Source organism: Trichoderma camerunense (assembly GCF_050948025.1).
Source record: "Trichoderma camerunense strain CBS 138272 chromosome Unknown V8C40scaffold_9, whole genome shotgun sequence".
NCBI classification, from domain to species: Eukaryota; Fungi; Ascomycota; class Sordariomycetes; order Hypocreales; family Hypocreaceae; genus Trichoderma; species Trichoderma camerunense.
In genome coordinates, this window is record NW_028145361.1 from 536810 (window position 1) to 555179 (window position 18370).

The window sequence follows — 18370 nt, forward strand, 5'->3', positions numbered from 1 at the left end:
GGTTGGGCTGCTATTCAAACAGCGGGGTATCAAGTCAGTTTGTTTGTTTGTTCGTTATCGTCGTAAAGTTGTGATTAGCAAGCAAGCAAGCAAACGGTGTTGCAAGTCTTGGGCTTCTTTTGCCTTATGCTGTAGAGAGTAAAGATGAAGAACAAAGAAAGGAAGAAACGGATCATGGAATGCTGGATGCAATTTATTAGCGGTTGGGTGGAGTGCCTGACAGGTGGTGGGCAGACAATGACAACGCGAGAGGCTTCCAGTGAGCTCCAGGCCTAGCTCGAGCTGCCCAGAAGTCACTGGAACCTGGAAGATTCATCCCGACGTCACTGGGCGGTAGTGGAGGCCTAACGCGAAGGTGGGGAGCGCGCCCTGTGATTGGCTAGCCCAATCTTATCGGCGCAGGCACTTTCAGCTCAGTGAACTTGGTGTGCATGTCACATGACCCCGCGCAAAGCAGTTTGTCTGGCGATTTTCTTTGTTAGACGGATCGTGCGACCAGCTCAACCAGACGACGGACGGCAGCCATGAATTCCGCCTCGCGACCCGGCCAGGGCCAATTGTTGGGCATTTTGAGATCCGGAGTGCGGTTTGCACACACGGGCCGGCCACGAGGGGCTGCGGCAGGATCTCAAGACGCCGAGAGCCATGGAGAGAATATCTGGGTGTTTGCCCACAGAAGATCAGAACAGGTCATTTACAGCTTCACCAAGCAATTGGATGTCAGTTTCGCCCTTTATATCTCTCGTTTACAACCTGTCGTATCATAGTATCTTACTGGGTGTCATAGGGGTTCCATGGCCTGAAGCAGTTGCCGTTCAACGGCAAGAAGACCAAGCCTGCAAAGCTTCGCAAAGACTACTGGTCACCGCTCGCCCACATTCGATTCCAGCCCGGCCAAGGATCCGTTGGCCGCTCGGTATTCCAGAAGCTGCGAGAGTTGAAACACCTTCACGAAGTTGCATGGACAGACGAGTTGCGACACAAGCGACCGGAAGAGTACACCAGCCAGGACAAGAAGAAGATTGCTGAGGAGAAGGAAAAGGGATTCGACTACCAACCAATCCGGAGCAAGCAGGAACGTGGAATCGCTCTCAACGCCCAGAAGCAAAATGCGATTGCCGATATGGCATCCGTTTTGGCAGGCGAGGGCCGTGGCAACAAGGTCTTGACCGCGGAGGCTGAAGGAGGCGAGAAAGAGTTGGTCGATGTTACAATCAGCTGGGCCAACGACCAGGACAAAAAGTACGCTGAATCATGGTCAAAGAATGTGACACATTCGCTATTTGAGGCTCCGACATATACCTCAGGAGAGCCCGAAAAGCCGGTCACCAAGGCGGCGGCGTAAAATGAGATTGGGTTTGATTCGATCAGGAGATGGCACATAGCATGAAACGAAATGCTAAGGGCATAGGAAGATGTACTAGTAACGGCATGATGAAGATATCTTGGACAGAGATCTTGTTTGCAAAAGCGACGTTGATTACGGACATATAAAAAAAAGATTCGGTGGGCCGTATAAGCCAGACCGATTATACTGTATCATAGACCAATCACTCAAAAAGAGTTTCTAAAAACAAAACATGTTCCCTTTACCCAGTACCCAATCGTCCCAAAATTCATTAAACAGTAATGCAAAATTGCTTCAAGTATTCATAATGAGGAATGTTGTCATCAACGGTCTGGCGAATAACCTTTTGCGCCTCAGGCCCGTACTTTTCCGCCCACTCTCTATTCTCCGACTCAACCGTCGAAGTTTTCTATCCCAAAAGTAAGCAAAAGCGTGAATATTTTAAACAATTCGTGTATCATCTTACCTGAGCGTGAGATCGCGCCTGGAAACAAGAATTTTTGAGAGCGTCATCGTGAAAGCCGTTCCACTTGGCAAACATCTGTGCCGCATACTCGCGATCCTCCTCGGTCCACTTCAGCATCTCTGGCTTGAAGTCAATTCCAATGCGCGCACAATACTCGCGAATGATTGGCTCCGGCTTATCGAGCAAATCATCGGCGTCAATGGCAGTGATGTGGTCTCTATCGACGATTCCGCGCTCCAGCAAAAAGTCTAGCAGCCGGACGAGCTCCACGTATCCGGCCTCGTTGGGCATGAAGTAGTCGAAACCGGTGATTTCGCTCAGAGGAGGGATTGTACAGCGGTAGTAGGAGGGAATGGACCGCTTAGGATGGCGGATGAGAAAAGTAAAGTGGAAGCGCTTCAAGATGTCGACTGGAAGGACGGTTGGATTGCCGGGCTCTTTGCCGCCGCCGAGAGACGGTGCGATTTGTGATGGCTTCCCATCGGGTGGCACCAGATAGTATGCCATGTCTTTGATGAAGAGACGCTTGCCCTGGTATGTGTAAGTATCGCATCCTGCTCTAATTTCCAATTGCTCCTCCGAAAGTACACCATGGTAGTTTAATCGAAGGCGACTATGAATATGGATATTGAAAGGGTGTTCAAGGCGGGCTCGGAGACTTCCACTTGGAAATCATCCGCCCTCAATCAAAGGATACTCTCTGACACGGGAGAATTCGAACCTCTTTTTCCGCATCCGCGAGACTCTCCAAGACATCCTTGAAAGTGGTGTTGCAGTATTCCGTGTTCTTGCGATAATCCGCATCGTCCCTGAAGCGGTCGCTCAAGAACTCTGGGCCAAAGTAAAAGGCATCACCGAATGGCTCGTGCCCACACTCGAGGATATCACGACGGGCCATGAACACCTGAGCACACGAGCATCACGTCAGTAAAAAACTTTTTTTTTTCCCTTCATGGAGGAAGAGTATGGTGTGTATGTACCCTTTCAAAGGCCGTTGAACACGCCCTGGGATGAGTCGCAGCAAAAATCGGTCGAGGAGCCATATTGAAAATTGTATTTCCAAGTCAAATTATACAGACATACGGAGTATTGCAAATAGAATACAACAAAGTTCAACGGGATTTAAAATCTCACAGGGGGGAGGGACAGAAGACAAGATACGAGTACATATATATACACTCGAGATCTCGGGCCATCGCCCGGGGGAAAAGCAAGGAGGGCGTCACTCAGTACCTGAACCTGAACACTGCCCACTGGACATCTTCGTTCCAATGCAGCCACATCCTTGGAATACCCCCCCGAGGGACCGAAACCTTGCCGCTTTTCTGGACCAATTTCCCAGGCGGCTGGCTTAAGCGTCCGCAAGATCACCACTCACATGCCCGCAACGGAACGGAAGCCTCGCGATCAAAGGGCCAGCTCGAAGCCCGTCCAATCGCCCGAGCCACTCGTATGGGGCCCGGTCCACCCGTACCTTACGGAGGAGCCCTACAAGGCCTGTCGCCATTCACCCCCTTGGCTACCGTTTCGAGGCCAGCCTTGCTTTCTGCGACGTCATGGTTTCTTCACTGGAAAAAAAAAGCCATGGTTCAAAGGGCCGAGGGGAAAACTCTTGGGGCAGCTGAACCAATGGCTTTTGAGTGGGTTTCTGTGGCGCTAGGTTGGCCCCCGGTTCCTTTTCTTTTGGCTGCTGCAAGTCATTCCAAGCGAGGCACCATTGATAACGGGAAGAAGGGTGGGAAAGGAAAAGGACTCGTTGGGGGAAGAAAGACGGCACTTAGTAGCGAGCTCAAGTATGGAGGTTGGACGTGGTCCAGCTGACCAACTTGATAGGTTGTCTTAGACAGACAGACGAGATAGGGTGGTGAGTGAGACGGGCCATGCGATCTCGAACCTTTTCGGATCAAAGCACCGCCCGCCCTATCGCCCATTTATCTCCCTCAAAAGATTTTACCGCATCTCTCCGCACGGCAAAGCGGACAAGAACCTCCAGAATGTCATTTTTGCTAGATATGCCGGGGGGGACACCAAAAACGGCGAGATTTTCATCGATCCCTACGAAAGACTCCGTTTGACCCCACGCCGACAGTCCGAGACGCTGGCAGTCGCCGCAGCCTCTCATTGGGCCGTGGGACAGCCCAGGACATGTGGCCAGGCTAAAGGAGTGTTACACGTCATGCTGGCGCGGTTCAGGGCGGCATTCCATCGTAACTGTCGGGCAGTTGATCCGAAGATTTGACTGACAGCTTTCTTGCTTGTGTTAGGCTGAAGTGCACATCTCGCGGCTATTTCTGTGGTCCGTAGATCTCACATGCCAGGCACAATGTCAAGCATGTTGTACCAATGTATTTACCTTCCAATGCGTTTTCTTTTCTTCCATGCAAGACCCGGCACAATGATTGAAAAGTGCGGCCAGGATTCATTCACTCTTATGGCGGTCAAGCGGCCTTGGCAGCCGAATCCTGGGACAGAGGAAAAAGGACTCGTCAACCTACATGTACTAATCTATGTTGGTCACTTAGATGCAGTAGTCGCCTCGCAATAACTTAGTTGGGAAGCATTTTGGTAAGACAAGGCTCTCCTTGAGTCTTTGTCTTATTCATCCCTGCCATTTACTGCAATAGCTACTTGTACCTTTCCCAGCTACCGAGTAATCTCCAGCTCTGCGCGACCCTGTCAATGTTATCCAGCGCCCCCTTTACTCTTCCATCTGGGTCGTCGTATTTGCTGCCCTCGAATTCAATGAAGAAGATGTACTGGAATGGAGCCAACAGGCTGGGTCTGCTGTTGATGCTCGTGAGGTTTAGATTATGGGCCTTGAAGCCGCTCAAAACCTCGGCCAGGGCACCCGGGGACGTGTGAGGCACCGTGAACGATATCAGAGTCCTGGTGCTAGCCTCTCCCACCGACTGTTTCACTAGATTCCAGTCCTTGGGGACAGTCGTGTTCTTTCCGATAATGAGGAAGCGGGTGGTGTTGTCGTCACGGTCCTCGATAGACCTGGCCAACATATCCAAACCCTGCATGAGGTTGGCAGCAAGCTCGCTGGAAATGGCCGCCCAGGTGCCGGTTGTGTCCTGGCTCACAATCTCGGCAGCCTTGCTAGTCGAGCTGACGTCGAAAATCTCAACGCCCTTGAGGTATGTCGAGATGAAGGCGTTGCACTGGCCAAACGCCTGAGGGTGAGAGTAGAGCCTCTTGATGTGTCTCAGATTCGCGAGGGGCTTTGACTTTGGTTTCGACGGGCGCGGGTCCGTGAGAGTAGGAGTGCAGGTTCCCGATCCGTCTCCATGGTCTTCCAGCTCCAGCACGGGGGATGGATTTCTGTGTCCCACCAGGCAGTGATGCACGTCAACAAAGATCTCGCCGTCGACGGTAATGTCTTTGTACCGGCCATTGCGGTCGGCGAGATTATCGAGGGTGAAGACGACTGAGCCATTTGTAGAATTTTCAATGGGGACCACACCGGCTTTCACCTCTCCGAATTGAACCTGGTCAAAGACGTCTAAGGGGGGCACTTATTGTTAGAACACAGAGAGATTCGTCTACCTTGAGTTTGGTGGCATACCATCTATCGTTGCCGCAGGCCTCAGTTCCCACGTTGATTCTGGAAACACCTGGCGGACTGCCTATGTGATGAGCTTTGGTTAGCTTCGTCCTTTTTATATGGCGCCTGATGGGAAGTGTTTGTACCTGATGCGAATATGAGGCAATAGGGCCCAGAAAGCTGACAACGGGCCTCTGAATTGTCTCCATGATGAAATTACAGATCTAGCAGGCTATGTGGAAGCAATGAACACGAATTCAATTGACCCTTCACAAGGAGGACCTCAAGGGCTGACGTCCGGAGAGCTGCGGCTTGTCACCGCGAAGAAGCTTCAAGCTCAAATGACTTGGGCTCACAGGTGCCGAAGATCGGATTTACGGCCACCAATGAAAGTGGATCTGACAGTTGTTGATCCCAGAGGTATCACGGAATCTCGTGCTTGCTAACGTCGCTATCCAGGATGCTAACAATATGCAAGAAAAAAAGATGAAAGTGTAAAGAGAGCTTGCTCGAGAGCTGTCCAAAGCTCTTTTGTGGTGCCTGACATAAGGATGACTGCGACATCTCAAAACCGGTTTCTCAGCTGGTGTCGCAGCCTAACGGATATGTATGGGATTTTTGGTGTGGACATGTTAGTGTGATACTTTGGTTTATCGCGGGGTCCAAAAGACGCCATCTACGAGCTGGAGCAGCACGATTTCAGCTGCGATATCGCGGAAAGCTTGGAAGAAGCTGTGGACGAGCTTACGAGGCAAGCTTTTTGAGTAGCTTACATAGAATGATATAAGATTTGGTGGGTTTGATTAAATCTGAGCTAAACACCATTGCATTACTAGAAGGATGTGGCACGATGGATGGATGGGTATTTCTACATGCCACCTTGATTAATAAGGCAACGAGAGGATAGCTTTTCGTGCATGGCAGATATTTATCCCATTTGGAGACACAGGCATCTATTATTAGGCCAGCATAGATCGAGGCGCCGTGACTGTGACTGTGGCCGATCAATATCACGTCCATCCATTTGTGATTGCGCAGGCCCAATAACAAGGCGCTGTGATGAATAGAGTGATACGCATCACGAGGGCGCAACGTGAGGGTGTCCGCCGTTTGGGGTTGATTGCGGCAATTCCACTTGTTTGTATGCCAGCTCTTCAGGCATCCCGGCAAGGATTTGATTGATTCGCGTCGGCCCGGTCAAGCAGCCGCTGCGTGATTGGTGCAGTTGTTTCAAGCGCCGGGCTGTCACCATGTGAAACATTGTGCGGACGAATTGCAGTTGAGGGCATCGTGGGCTGGATGGCCGGGCCTATGTACAGTACATGCATGCTGACTGGAGCTTTGACTGGACGGGCGCTTTTCCGAGTGGAAACATCCATTAATACTTACTTGCGCACGATATTACTGTGTTTAAATGATGTGCTGCTACTTTTACCATAGGTAAGGTAGAGATTAGGTGGTGGTGGTACAGAGTGTACATGGATTGGGTACGAGCACATGCAATGAAAACTGCACACGAGAGGCCGCATTTTGCCTCGTCAGGCGTGCGTCTGCGTCTGCGCATGCACTGCCAGCGAACAAGAACCAGGCTGCAGCCTTGATTTGCTGCTTTGGATCAAAGGCCGACACCCCCGACGTTCTAGAAGCAATGAGGCCAGTCCGAGGATGCCAGCAGCCGATCAGCAGCCCCCGTGCGATGGATCGAAAGATGGTAAGATGGGTGAATGCGAGTCGCCGTCAAGCTCCGGTAAGCATACGAGTCGAGTTCAGGTTGGTGACAGGGCATCGGGCGTGTGCTAGCGCGTGATGGGAATCGGAAAATCGCCTGCTAGGGGTCCTGAACAGTCGTCATCGGCCCAGGGTTCAATGTTGTTCTTACTTACAACTCGTGTTGTCGTGGCCCTTGTGAGAGGACAGACCAGAGCAGACCGCCATATCAGTCTCTTCCATGTGTTGATACTGTGCTGTACTGTGCTGTACGAGTACTGTAGCGAAAGATAACATACATCTGGATGTAGTTTTTTTGGTGCGAGCAAGGCGTTTCTCTGCCCCCCGTATCGACGCTTTGGCCCAACGGGCCACACACGATGGACGAGCCACCAAAATGCGGTGGGTGCGAGATGAAACTTCGAAACGCCGCTGGTTTCACGTTTCGCAGATGGCGGACCAATGACGCGCGCCAGGGCTCAACAGGGGTCGTGGAGCCAATGCGCGAGGCCCACATGGAACCCTTGAAATGGCTCGCAGGAGGCAAAAAGAGTGTGAAAAAGACGATGAAGAGGGTTGAATTCCACAACGACAAAAATAGAAGATACTTGAATATTAGGTATGATTTTAGGTGGGTTTCCATCTACATACAGTATTCTTACAAACTTGAAGACACATGGGTTCATCGTAGATACAACTCTATGCTGGTGATATTATACGAAGCTCCGGGATGGGTTATATTAACACTCGTACCTTTGCAGAGCACAGACAGCACCGCGGGAGCGAATCTCACTTGGACACCGGAGCTGATCCATTTCCAGTAGGCCAGAGCGGATACGATCCTGCTGCTTGTATGTTTATAGACATGTGTGCGAGATAACATTTGACGGCTGGTAATTATAATTGGACTTGTATAACATGTAATTGTACCGTGCAGAGAGATGACTCCATTGACGATGCTACCTGCGCAAGAGGTATGTATACATACAACGATCTTTGGGTCTGGTGGACAAGTCCCCAGTATGGCTGAGAGTTGATCTTCTCGGCGGGACTGGAGATGCGGATGTATGTACATGTACCGTACTGTAGCCATGATATTATTAGAAGCTCTGCTTGCGTCAGAATCAGGCTGCTCGTCACTTCAGCGCCCGGCATTAAGGACGACGGCCTGCGACCCGGTTTGTCCATTGTTTTGTTTGAGTCCCCTTCCATCTCAATATATGCCATGAATGGTGAGGTACGAGTACACGCCTCAACGGCCGGTACCTTAGCCACCTCTTAGCGCCCGGTCCAGGAACAAGTTTACAGGTACCAGAGGCGTCTATAGCAAACAGCACATGCCGGGACTGGTGCTCCTTTCATCAGAAGCCATCAACAAATTCGGCGGCATTGCAATCCAGCAATCTCAGCTTGTCGTCGCAGCTGTGTCGCAGGTTGCAGGTACGAGTACTTGCACTGCCGAGTTACGCTTCTTCAGCACCTTTTTAGCGCATCTGTGCTGATTTCCACGAGGTTACAGGGGGGGTCCCGCCGTGGCCAATCGCCACCAATCGCCCATCTGCTGCTACCGTACTGTACGAGTACCTGCTCACATCCATACCCTAGGAGGAGAAGCGCCCCCGCCTGGCCGCTATTTTCTCGTCTGGGCTCAATTCGTTCCTGTTTGGCCTTGATTCTTTTTAACCTCCCAGCTTGCTCCCCTTTTTTCCCTTCTCGACGCCGTCGGTCGACTTCAGCCGGGAGCCTGTGTCGTGACGACCGCAGCAACCACGGACGAGGTGGCCTGAAGCTCTGAGTCCTGATTCGACGGTGGAAGAGAAAAAGAAGAAGAAGAAACCGAAGAGCCATAATCGAGATTGGCAACGGGCGAAGACGCAAGACGCATCGCACCATCGAAGTCAACGCTCGGCAACTGCAAACACCGCGGGTCGCGTTTGCAATCGAAGCACGGCACAACATCGTTCTCGTCGAGACCAGCATTTGAATTTTAAAATCACCGAATCAAATTAAGAAAGGCAGAAAATAAAAACACAGCAAAGATGGCAATGCTCGCCAAATCCACGTATCCCGCTCCCCTAGGAGGAGGCGCAACCATGGTCGCAAGCGACTACTCTTCCGGCCTACCGACGTCGAGGAGAATACCCGCCATGACTGGCAACTCGCATGGCTTTTCCAGCCCGACAGAGTCAGATTTCTCCGACTCGGACGGCCCAGATTCCGTCAAGAACTGGGACGAGGACAGAGTCTGCGACTATCTCGCCAGCGTCAAGTGTGGGGAATACGAAAAGCTGTTCCGCAAGAACCACATCAATGGCGAAAACCTGCTGGAGATGGACAAAGAAGTCCTCAAAGAGATGGGAATTGACAAGGTTGGCGACCGCGTGCGCCTCTTCCTCAGCATCAAGAAGCTACGAACAAAGGCGTATGCCAACCAAAAGAAGAGAAATAGGGTGAGTTTTCCTTTGTGCACTCGGGTCTTTGGGCAGAGGAAAGGGGATAGTTACTGACAGTTCCCCCCGCATTTAGGATTCGTTTGCTGGACTGGATATCCTCCCTATGCAGAGCCTTGGTGGCTCTGCTATGGCCTCCAACCCACGATCCGCTGCTACTCCTTCTCTCAACAAGCGCTACTCGAGGCAGGTCGACATGTCTGGCGCTGGCGCCTCCAACCACGGAAGACCTACTTCAAGACCTACTTCTCCCCAGCCAGTACCAGATGTGCGAACACGACAGCAACAGCCGCAGCAATCGCAGCAATATGCCACCGGTAGAGGCTATGTAGCTCACGGGAGCCAGAACCCGGCGTCTAATACTTCAAGTGGTCGTCTAATGTCAACTCACACGCGCAACAACTCCAGCTTGGACGGTTCCCTCATGGCTACCCTGCCTCAGGGCCAGCACATTATCCGTGTCATTTCCAGCGGCGGCGTTACAAAGGTTGTCAAGATTGCCGAATGCAACACCTGCGAGGATGTCATGCGCGTCACTCTGCGCAAATTCGGTCTCCGCGAAGATCATGAGCGAAACTACTGTTTCTGGGTCCTGACTGGCATAGATGCCGACCCCAGCCAGTGCCGCCGACTGGGTGACACGGAGCTCTGGCGCATCATCAAGGACCAGCGGAGACCTGAGAGGAACCGGTTGATTCTCAGGAGAGTGCCAGCTGGAGAGCCCGGCGAGGCAGAACTGCAGCGCGCTGCCGCCATAGCCCTAGAAGAAGAGCAGCAGAAGCACGCGCGAGCGCTAGAGAGCGTAGATAAAAGGAGTCAGATCAAGGTGCAGAAGGTCTTGGGCGAGAGTTGGAATGAGAAGCTTCAGAACCCCCTGTCGCCTGTCTCTTTTGCAGCCCGAGAGCGAAACACGGCCAATGCGTATAGAGAACTGGACCGACCTTCCTCGCCTGATCGCAACCCGCTAAGAAAGGTAGGACTGCGGCAGTTTGGAGGACTCCGGCCGCCGAGCGAGCTCATCGCATCAGATTTGACATCATATTTCCCCGACCACGCCCGCGAGGACATCGACCGGACCGCCAGACTTTCCATGAGAAGATCAACCCGCTTGAGCAAGATCAATAGCCGACTTAGTGTGGCGAGCAATTTGAGCTTTGCTTCGACCATCCAGGATGCCCCTCCTATTCCCACCATTGCAGACTCTTGGCTGGGTGGAAGCGCCCATGTGGCCAAACTTCGTCTCCAGGGCGGGCGAGCCCCAACGATTTATAGCAGAGATTCGATTGCCTCGTCGATGCTCGGAACTCTGCAAGAGGAGGCGTCGTCGCCCACAGAGCCAAACCGCAAGTCATACGTCTCGTTTTCGGACGCAAGCGACACCACTGGCCTCAGCGTCACCGACCCCGAAGGCAACACAATAAGCACGAGCTACTATGATCCGGATGGGTCCACTGGCTCCGGCTCCTTCCAGGAGGTTCAGCAGGCCCTCAACGAGGACGAGGACGAGGCTGACGAAGAGCTGGAGAGCTTCTTGGCGGGAGATTCGTGGGATGACAACAAATGGATGAAGGGAGCCCTGATTGGGCAGGGATCCTTTGGCAGCGTGTACCTGGCGTTGCACGCAGTAACGGGAGAGCTCCTAGCTGTGAAGCAGGTCGAGATGCCAGCGCCCGGCGCAAACAGCCAAAACGACAGCCGAAAGAAGAGCATGATTGATGCCCTGAAGCGCGAAATCAGCCTCCTCCGAGAGCTCCGACATCCCAACATTGTGCAATACCTGGGCTGCAGCTCTTCTGCTGAGCACCTCAACATTTTCCTCGAGTACGTCCCTGGTGGCTCGGTCCAGACCATGCTCAACTCGTATGGCGCCCTGCCCGAACCCCTGGTTCGGAGCTTTGTGAGGCAGATTTTGACGGGTTTATCGTACCTGCACGGCATGGACATTATCCACCGAGACATCAAGGGTGCCAACATCCTAGTGGACAACAAGGGCACAATCAAGATTTCTGATTTTGGTATCTCCAAGAAGCTGGAAGCGTCCAACATCCTCAATGGAGCCGCCAACAACAAGAACCGACCTTCCCTTCAGGGATCGGTGTTTTGGATGGCGCCCGAGGTCGTCAAGCAGACTTCATACACGCGCAAGGCTGACATTTGGTCTCTGGGATGTCTGGTGGTGGAGATGATGACGGGCTCGCACCCGTTCCCGGATTGCAGTCAGCTTCAGGCCATTTTCAGGATCGGTGGCGGGAAAGCGACTCCCACCATACCGGAGCATGCTAGTGACGATGCGAAGATGTTCTTGGGCCAGACCTTTGAGCTGGATCACAACCTGCGGCCAAGCGCTGATGAGCTGATGATGAGCCCTTTCCTCGCCCAGATTACTTAGAATCCTTTTTTCTACTATTTCTTCCTTTTTTGTTTTCTTTTTCTTGTTTTCTTTCTTTCTTTAATTTTGCTTCCGCATTTCCAGGGACTCAACAGGGCAGGCACACTATCACAAGAACAATTATCAATTAGACGCAAAATGCGGGTGATATGAGAAGGATATTATTACATCATATATGAAGACGGGCATGGGATTCTTTTTTTCTCTTTTTTTTTTCCCCTTTTGCTTGTTCTCCCTTTTTTGCAGTTATGAAAAAAATGAGTTATGGGATTTGCTCGAAGAGAGTGAGGCCTCACTGGTTGATGAGTTGTGGGATTCGCTCAAAGAGAGTGAATCCTCACTGGTTGGAGGCAGCCCGCGCGCGCAAGGGCTGTGGTGGTAATGGGCAATGCACGGGCGAAGCACTGAGGAGGGGGGAGAGGAAGTGAAGCGATATCATGGGCATTTAAAGAAGTGTATTATATGAAACCTGCATGAATGATGATGATTTGATACCTGAAGCAATGCTGTGCCTGTGCGTGATCTGCGTGATATCTATCTGTTGTCTGTCATTGTGAGAGTTGATAACCAACTTCACTACACGATGAATACTTAGATTTCTGCAATGACCAAATAAAAGTCCAGCCAACAATGAATACTACATAAGGAAGGACATTAAGAATATATCCCGCAAAGCAAGGGTTAGAAGAATAGTAATAGAAACAGAAATAGGACTCACGGCCACGGCCTACCTGTTTATTTATTTGTCTCGTCGCCTATTCAGGACATGGGGAACCACTGGAGTGACTTGCCTTGCTGCCTGGACCAAAGTCTGCTGACCGTGTACTCACCCATGTACCTCTTGTCTCTCTCGGCCTGTTCTTCCTCATCATCGCCTCCTTCGGTTAACAAACGAATGTGAAAGAAAAAATTGGAAAAAGAAATCGAAAGATAGAAATTCTATTTTTACGAAGAAGGATTTATTCTTTTTGTCTAGGATTGTCGTTGTGGTTTATTGATTTTCCTGGTTCCGCCTTGTTTCGGGGTGGCCGTGCGCAGCACAGCCTTGCATTCCGCATCGATCTTCCAAAGGCCTCCCGCTGCTGGTTGGGCATTTTTTTGACAGACAGCCTTGCGAATTGATCGATTTGCTCTTTAAAAAGGTACCTGCATTAGAGTGTTTTTTGATCATTTGGCAGTATTTCATTATTTGGCGACGAATTACTTTTATTGGGCGCTACTTGGTCAATTTGAGAGGAAACACACAACTGAGACAGACTAGAGTCATCTTACATATATTCTATTACACACGCACACAGAGGAACACAAACACAAACACAAACATCAATACATGATACGCAAAATATACAAGATACAGTTACAGGACGACGACGAAATGGACTCGCAGGGGAGCCAGGACTCGCAGGACAGTACCCTGACCATCACCGATGAAAACAGGAGCGAAATTCTCTACTTCGCGTACGGAAGCAACTTGTCGACGGAGCAGATGCGGCAGCGATGTCCTTATTCTACAGCTGTTGGGCTGGGCAAAGTCACGGGGTGGCGGTGGATTATCAACACGAGGGGATATGCAAACATTGTGAGGGAGAGTGAAGACAATGACGTGGAAGGAGAAGAAGATGATGAGAAAGCCGAACAAAAGGGGAAGAGCAGGATGGAAGAAGATACAGAAGAGAGCGAGGTATACGGCATGCTCTACCTACTACCGGTAGAAGACGAGGAGCGACTAGACCGATACGAGGGCGTGCCCTGGGCCTACGAAAAGCTTCACATCGAAGCCTCTTGGGTGAGCAACAGGGACAGGATCGGCGGGGAGGAGCAGCGGGTGGAAGAGGAGTTGACGCCGGTCAAGGTGTTGGCGTATGTCGACAGGCAGCGCGTGACGGAGGCCAGGCCGAAGGAGGAGTATGTGGAGAGGATGGAGAGGGGGATTGAGGATGCGGTTGAGAATTGGGGGATGAGTGAGGAGTATGCGGATAAGGTGATGAGGCGGTTCTGGGTGGATGGATGAGGAGGAGATGAAGAAGAAGATGATGATTTTGTGGTGGTGATGAGGATGAGGGATCATGTATTGGGATTTTTTAGATGGGGATGGGATGGGGGAATTGGCTTGTTTACACACTCGCTACTCACACAAGTTACACTTTATAGGTATAGATAAATAAATAAAAAAAATAACGGCGTGGGGGAGTTCAAGGAGAACTGTGAACTGGATTGGATTCGCAGTGGATATGTTGTCCAGCAAATCGGCAACTATGATATAACTCGCCTACAATATGGTATCTACATCACCATCTTACCTAAACTAAGACTCAATCTTCAATCTTTAAGTCCGAAAAAGAGCAGGGTATGAGACTCTTTGAATCATCGTCCCGGCGTCTCATTGATTCTCTGCTTTGTATAACCATCTTCATTTCCCAACAACGCGCTCACTTCTCTCAAAACCCCGGGAAAGCATCCAAAACCGCCTTGGACGCAGCCTGAATCTCGGGCGTAATCTCTCCACTCATGCCCATCATGTTTCGCATCAAAGGCGGACCGCTAATAAGCTGATCTAGCGTGACGGAACGAGTGAAAGTATCGGTATACAGCTCCTCTGCCGCTTCTTCGCCTCGCTTGGCTACAAGTTTGTCAGCACTTACGTTTTTAATACAATTGACCATGTTTGATACTTGGCCATCCAAATACGAACTGTAAAGAAAGAAAGAAGACTCACTAATCTTAATCTGCCCGGCATGCTTAAACTCATACCCCTCCTGTCGAATACCATCAACCTCAAAGAGCATGTACTGCGTCCGGTGAGCGAAATCCCACACGTGGTACAGCCCGCCGTTGGACGATGTGCGTTTGAACTCGGGTGTCTTCTCGACGGCCAGGATGAGGGCGTCGATCTTTGCGGCGATGTTGGCGCGGACTTCGGGGGAGGGAACAGGAGCCATTTTTCAGTTGGTTGTTGAGATTTGTGAGTGTTGTGAGGGTAGAGTAGTAGAGTTATAGTGTTGGGTTGTAGATTGAGAGGAGAGAGAGAGGGTAGAGAAAAGAAGATGTTGGTTAATGCAGATAAATAAAGCAGCTGCCAATCTTTTTGTTTCACTTCTTCTCCCTCTTGTCATTCACTCAGCGCACACTCAGAAAATTATGTCATACCGGACTAGAAGTGGGTTGATCCGCATCCATTTACAAAGCGCGTCAAAGTCGTGTCCCGCCTGTGCCTATCAGAACCACTTAACGCGTACGGAGTACTCAAATAGAACACCATATCACTCTGCATGTCTCATTCATGTCTCGGGTTTCAACAAAATGTCATCGCTTATTCTATCATGTCTAAGATATTACTACTAATTAATTTACATAAAAGTCATTACCGGTGCTTATGGAAAGCGTCCGTTACCCGTTATCCATGAATCCACCATCCGGGATGCATCGTAGCATCACATGCAACTATCTATAAATTGTACATCACTTCAACTTCTCTCTCCAACTCAACGTCAACGTCAACGTCTCCATCGTAATCACCATCATGACGTTTGGTAAATGGTAAATCTCCAGGCCACCGCAGCCGCCGCCGCAAAACTCACCACCATGGCCGCCAAAATCTCCCTCTCCTGCATCTCATTATGAGTCGCCACCCATCTGGCCACACAACCAGCCACGACGCCCATCCAGCCCACAAAGAAGCCCGTCTCCCACCACGCCTGTCTGACGCTGTCCTTCTTTGCCATCTCGCTGCTGTTGCGCATGCTCGTGCCCCAGCCGTCGGCCGTCAGGGTAAAAAGACTCCAGACGTGAACGGCGGGCAGCGGCAGGTGGTAGAAGAACATGCCAGGGACGATCCATTTGAGAGAGGCGCGTTCCAAGCGGTGCGGGTTGCGGAAGAGGTTGTACAGGGCGCTGGCCACGATACGTACAAGCAGGTCGGAGATGAAGACAATGATGAGTCGCTCGCCGGTGAAAAAGTACCACATAGTGGCAACGAAGGCGATGATGGGGCCAAACTCGCGCTTGCTCATGCTATAAAAGAGCAAAGGGTGCGTGATGAGATAGACTTTGGGTTGTAGCAGAGACTCAATGTGCGTGGCGCGCGCCCACCGGACTTGCTGCTTCAGCCAGCGAGCCAGTGTCGTAGGAGTGTCGGTAGCAGTAAGGACGTCGGAAGCAAACACGACGCCCCAGCCGCGCAGGAGGAGGTTGGTCGTGAGATGGCGGTCTTCGTTGATAATCATACGCTTCCCCATCAGCTTCTGGAGATACCAGGGAATCAGGATTGCGGGCATTGCGGCGAGACGGAATACAGTGCTGGGACCGCTCTGGCAGTCGCTCGTGGCAGTGAAAGCAGGCATGGAACGGGTCAGATACAGCTCGCCCCAGTAGACGGTGGCGGCGAGATTCGTCACAGTAGTTTCGTATCCATTGTGGACGACGAGTCCGGAACTGGCGCCGCCAATCGTAGGATCGTGGGCGATGGCATCGACAGTCTTGTGAATAGAGCCGGGGAATACCAAAGTGTCCGAGTCGGAAGACCACAGGAACTCGATGCCCAGGACGTCGGCGATGACAAGAGCAAAGATGAACGTAGTGAACATGATACCCTTCTTGTGCATGTGACGTTGGCGGAGGCATATATGGCGTACGTTGGCGAGGTCGATCTTTTCCTGCTCGAGGATGGTTCGGGCAAGCTGGAAGCAGTGCCGAATGGCAATCTCATGGCACTCGCTCATGTTGACGGGCTGGCCGTTTTGCTTGCAGATGGAAACATGCTTGGTAATGAACTGCTCTGCCACCTCTCCAAGAGGCTGAGGAACATGGATAACCTTTGACTGGGTGGGATATACCTAGCGTGTTCACTCGTGTTAGTGGGCTTTGATACCTTTGGATATGAACCATGATGACTTACATTGTTAAAGACGTCGACCATGTCCTGGTCAGGTACATCGTCTCCATCAATGCCAACAAGCATAAACTTGCAATGCATGGCACTTTTGTAACTCTCCAGTGCCCTGGTAAACAAAGCAGGGTCTTCACGCCATCCCACCACCGCTGCCATACTATCCAACCTCGACTGCGGTACAATTTGCGTCTCCGTGACCGTGAAGCCTACTTTCTTTTCATCGTAAAAGCCGTCATCAGACTTCTCATCTTGAGGGGGCATCATCGGTTCTGGATCCTCTTCATAGAACTGAAGCCTTCGGCCTTCATTGACAAGTCGGTTCAGTTCCGTGAGGAGGATAGTCAAGATGAGATCTAGCGTGACAGGGTAACGACAGTGGATGGCAAAAGCCCAATAAAGGGGAGTGAAGAGCAAGCAGCCCGCAACGTGGAGCAGCATGCGAAGCCATGAAGTGTGGCGGCCCTTTGTGACGATCTGAGGGACCGAAACATCGTGGAATGAGTCCATGATGAGTTGGTCCGCGGCGAGTTAGGCCAGGGTTTGGCAACCTTTGAGCAGGAAAAAGAGTGAACAAGAAACGAGTGGCTGCAGATTCAAGAACTGCACTTGTTTAGGTTACTTCGGCAAAGAAAAGAAAAAATAAAGAAAGTATCGGGAATAGGTGCAAGATAAGAAGAAAAAGGGGGAGCTAGGGACTGACAACTCGAGCTAAGCGTATGCCAACTACCTTAGCCATTATGGATACTCGTCTGACTTGAGATGCCGAGATGTCTGCCAAGTATCGTATCCAGGCAGCAAGAGGCGGAGCCAGAGACGGCTGCTGCAATGACTCCCTCAGCAACGTAACATGACACGAAATTTATTATCGTGAATGATTAGTCGAACATGATGTTTGCTGAGCGGCCGTTCTGAGAGAAAAGAGCAGCGTGCTTATGCCGTGAGTTCCAGTTGGCCCGAGAGTGTACATGTTTTGCACCCAGCTTCTCGATCTGGACGATTACGCTCTTCTTCTTTTTCTCTCTGTCGTCAGCCCTGTCAACTGCCCCAGTCTTTTTCGTCTTCTTTTCGCTCTTTTTTTTTTCTTCTCCGGCAATCGTTGATTCGCCTCTTAGTTCCTCGGGTGAGCTTCAACCCGCAGCTCCGTATAATTTTACGAGTAGCGCGCTCCTCTTGGCGGACAACCAGGCTAAAGCTGTCTTTGGCTTAGACACGACAGGGGGCGCAGCAAGGGTTAATTTGAACGCAGACCAATGCCAAAAACGACTTTGTTACCGGCAATTGGCTTGCGGTACGAATGGGATTCTGATCCTTGCTCGGGTTTCTCTCTTTTGGACTATTTTTCTTATGTCGTATATCCTTACCTTGCCTTTCCTGCATAGGGGCCGAAATTTGATTCAGCTGGGCACAGTCCATAGCCTTAGTTGAAAGGACCGGTACCAAGGCAATTGCGTTCTTTTTGATGCGAACGCACTTTGCGCATGTCCGTGCTCGTTCCACAACCTTTTGTTGGCAGGGGCTGCTCGGAATACTTCATTTCGGATTGATACAGTTAGGCTGACGTCGTGAAAGAATGCA

The 18370-nt window shown here is 51.1% G+C and overlaps 7 protein-coding genes across 7 annotated transcripts; 3 read left to right on the forward strand and 4 right to left on the reverse strand.

Moving 5' to 3' along the window:
• Positions 1–498: 498 nt before the first annotated feature.
• V8C40DRAFT_245286 (mitochondrial 54S ribosomal protein mL67) lies at positions 499–1552 on the forward strand. The gene is made up of 2 exons (XM_083215853.1): positions 499–719; positions 788–1552. The coding sequence occupies exons 1-2, from the start codon at positions 525–527 to the stop codon at positions 1343–1345; spliced, it is 753 nt and encodes a 250-aa protein (XP_083073028.1). The 5' UTR covers positions 499–524; the 3' UTR covers positions 1346–1552.
• Positions 1445–2926, reverse strand: V8C40DRAFT_245289 (P-loop containing nucleoside triphosphate hydrolase protein). Its single transcript, XM_083215854.1, has 4 exons — positions 2795–2926; positions 2536–2718; positions 1815–2345; positions 1445–1757 (listed from the first exon to the last, which is right to left on the reverse strand). The coding sequence occupies exons 1-4, from the start codon at positions 2855–2857 to the stop codon at positions 1620–1622; spliced, it is 915 nt and encodes a 304-aa protein (XP_083073029.1). The 5' UTR covers positions 2858–2926; the 3' UTR covers positions 1445–1619.
• Positions 2927–4174: 1248 nt separating this feature from the next.
• V8C40DRAFT_245294 (prephenate dehydratase PHA2) lies at positions 4175–5858 on the reverse strand. Its single transcript, XM_083215855.1, has 3 exons — positions 5508–5858; positions 5383–5443; positions 4175–5319 (listed from the first exon to the last, which is right to left on the reverse strand). Exons 1-3 carry the CDS (start codon positions 5568–5570, stop codon positions 4439–4441), a joined length of 1005 nt encoding a protein of 334 aa, XP_083073030.1. The 5' UTR covers positions 5571–5858; the 3' UTR covers positions 4175–4438.
• A 2908-nt stretch (positions 5859–8766) lies between these two features.
• Positions 8767–12407, forward strand: V8C40DRAFT_245300 (kinase-like domain-containing protein). Its single transcript, XM_083215856.1, has 2 exons — positions 8767–9518; positions 9595–12407. Exons 1-2 carry the CDS (start codon positions 9108–9110, stop codon positions 11905–11907), a joined length of 2724 nt encoding a protein of 907 aa, XP_083073031.1. The 5' UTR covers positions 8767–9107; the 3' UTR covers positions 11908–12407.
• A 281-nt stretch (positions 12408–12688) lies between these two features.
• V8C40DRAFT_245302 (gamma-glutamylcyclotransferase family protein) lies at positions 12689–14086 on the forward strand. The gene has a single exon (XM_083215857.1). The coding sequence runs from the start codon at positions 13238–13240 to the stop codon at positions 13916–13918; it is 681 nt and encodes a 226-aa protein (XP_083073032.1). The 5' UTR covers positions 12689–13237; the 3' UTR covers positions 13919–14086.
• A 12-nt stretch (positions 14087–14098) lies between these two features.
• On the reverse strand, positions 14099–15052 carry V8C40DRAFT_245304 (uncharacterized protein). The gene is made up of 2 exons (XM_083215858.1): positions 14624–15052; positions 14099–14527 (listed from the first exon to the last, which is right to left on the reverse strand). Exons 1-2 carry the CDS (start codon positions 14844–14846, stop codon positions 14346–14348), a joined length of 405 nt encoding a protein of 134 aa, XP_083073033.1. The 5' UTR covers positions 14847–15052; the 3' UTR covers positions 14099–14345.
• Positions 15053–15192: 140 nt separating this feature from the next.
• Positions 15193–17411, reverse strand: V8C40DRAFT_245305 (glycosyltransferase family 2 protein). Its single transcript, XM_083215859.1, has 2 exons — positions 16802–17411; positions 15193–16739 (listed from the first exon to the last, which is right to left on the reverse strand). The coding sequence occupies exons 1-2, from the start codon at positions 17300–17302 to the stop codon at positions 15426–15428; spliced, it is 1815 nt and encodes a 604-aa protein (XP_083073034.1). The 5' UTR covers positions 17303–17411; the 3' UTR covers positions 15193–15425.
• Positions 17412–18370: the final 959 nt, after the last annotated feature.

Coding starts and splice junctions, on each gene's coding strand:
- V8C40DRAFT_245305 (XM_083215859.1), bottom strand. CDS start 17,302: ATGGACTCATTCCACGATGTTTCGGTCCCTCAGATCGTCACAAAGGGC. Junction 16,740..16,801: donor TGGTCGACGTCTTTAACAAT/GTAAGTCATCAT, acceptor TGAACACGCTAG/GTATATCCCACCCAGTCAAA.
- V8C40DRAFT_245289 (XM_083215854.1), bottom strand. CDS start 2,857: ATGGCTCCTCGACCGATTTTTGCTGCGACTCATCCCAGGGCGTGTTCA. Junction 2,346..2,535: donor TCGCGGATGCGGAAAAAGAG/GTTCGAATTCTC, acceptor TACACATACCAG/GGCAAGCGTCTCTTCATCAA. Junction 1,758..1,814: donor AGGCGCGATCTCACGCTCAG/GTAAGATGATAC, acceptor CTTTTGGGATAG/AAAACTTCGACGGTTGAGTC.
- V8C40DRAFT_245304 (XM_083215858.1), bottom strand. CDS start 14,846: ATGGCTCCTGTTCCCTCCCCCGAAGTCCGCGCCAACATCGCCGCAAAG. Junction 14,528..14,623: donor TGCCGGGCAGATTAAGATTA/GTGAGTCTTCTT, acceptor ACAAACTTGTAG/CCAAGCGAGGCGAAGAAGCG.
- V8C40DRAFT_245286 (XM_083215853.1), top strand. CDS start 525: ATGAATTCCGCCTCGCGACCCGGCCAGGGCCAATTGTTGGGCATTTTG. Junction 720..787: donor GCTTCACCAAGCAATTGGAT/GTCAGTTTCGCC, acceptor TGGGTGTCATAG/GGGTTCCATGGCCTGAAGCA.
- V8C40DRAFT_245302 (XM_083215857.1), top strand. CDS start 13,238: ATGATACGCAAAATATACAAGATACAGTTACAGGACGACGACGAAATG.
- V8C40DRAFT_245300 (XM_083215856.1), top strand. CDS start 9,108: ATGGCAATGCTCGCCAAATCCACGTATCCCGCTCCCCTAGGAGGAGGC. Junction 9,519..9,594: donor ACCAAAAGAAGAGAAATAGG/GTGAGTTTTCCT, acceptor CCCCGCATTTAG/GATTCGTTTGCTGGACTGGA.
- V8C40DRAFT_245294 (XM_083215855.1), bottom strand. CDS start 5,570: ATGGAGACAATTCAGAGGCCCGTTGTCAGCTTTCTGGGCCCTATTGCC. Junction 5,444..5,507: donor TTGCCTCATATTCGCATCAG/GTACAAACACTT, acceptor CTCATCACATAG/GCAGTCCGCCAGGTGTTTCC. Junction 5,320..5,382: donor GCCTGCGGCAACGATAGATG/GTATGCCACCAA, acceptor TGCCCCCCTTAG/ACGTCTTTGACCAGGTTCAA.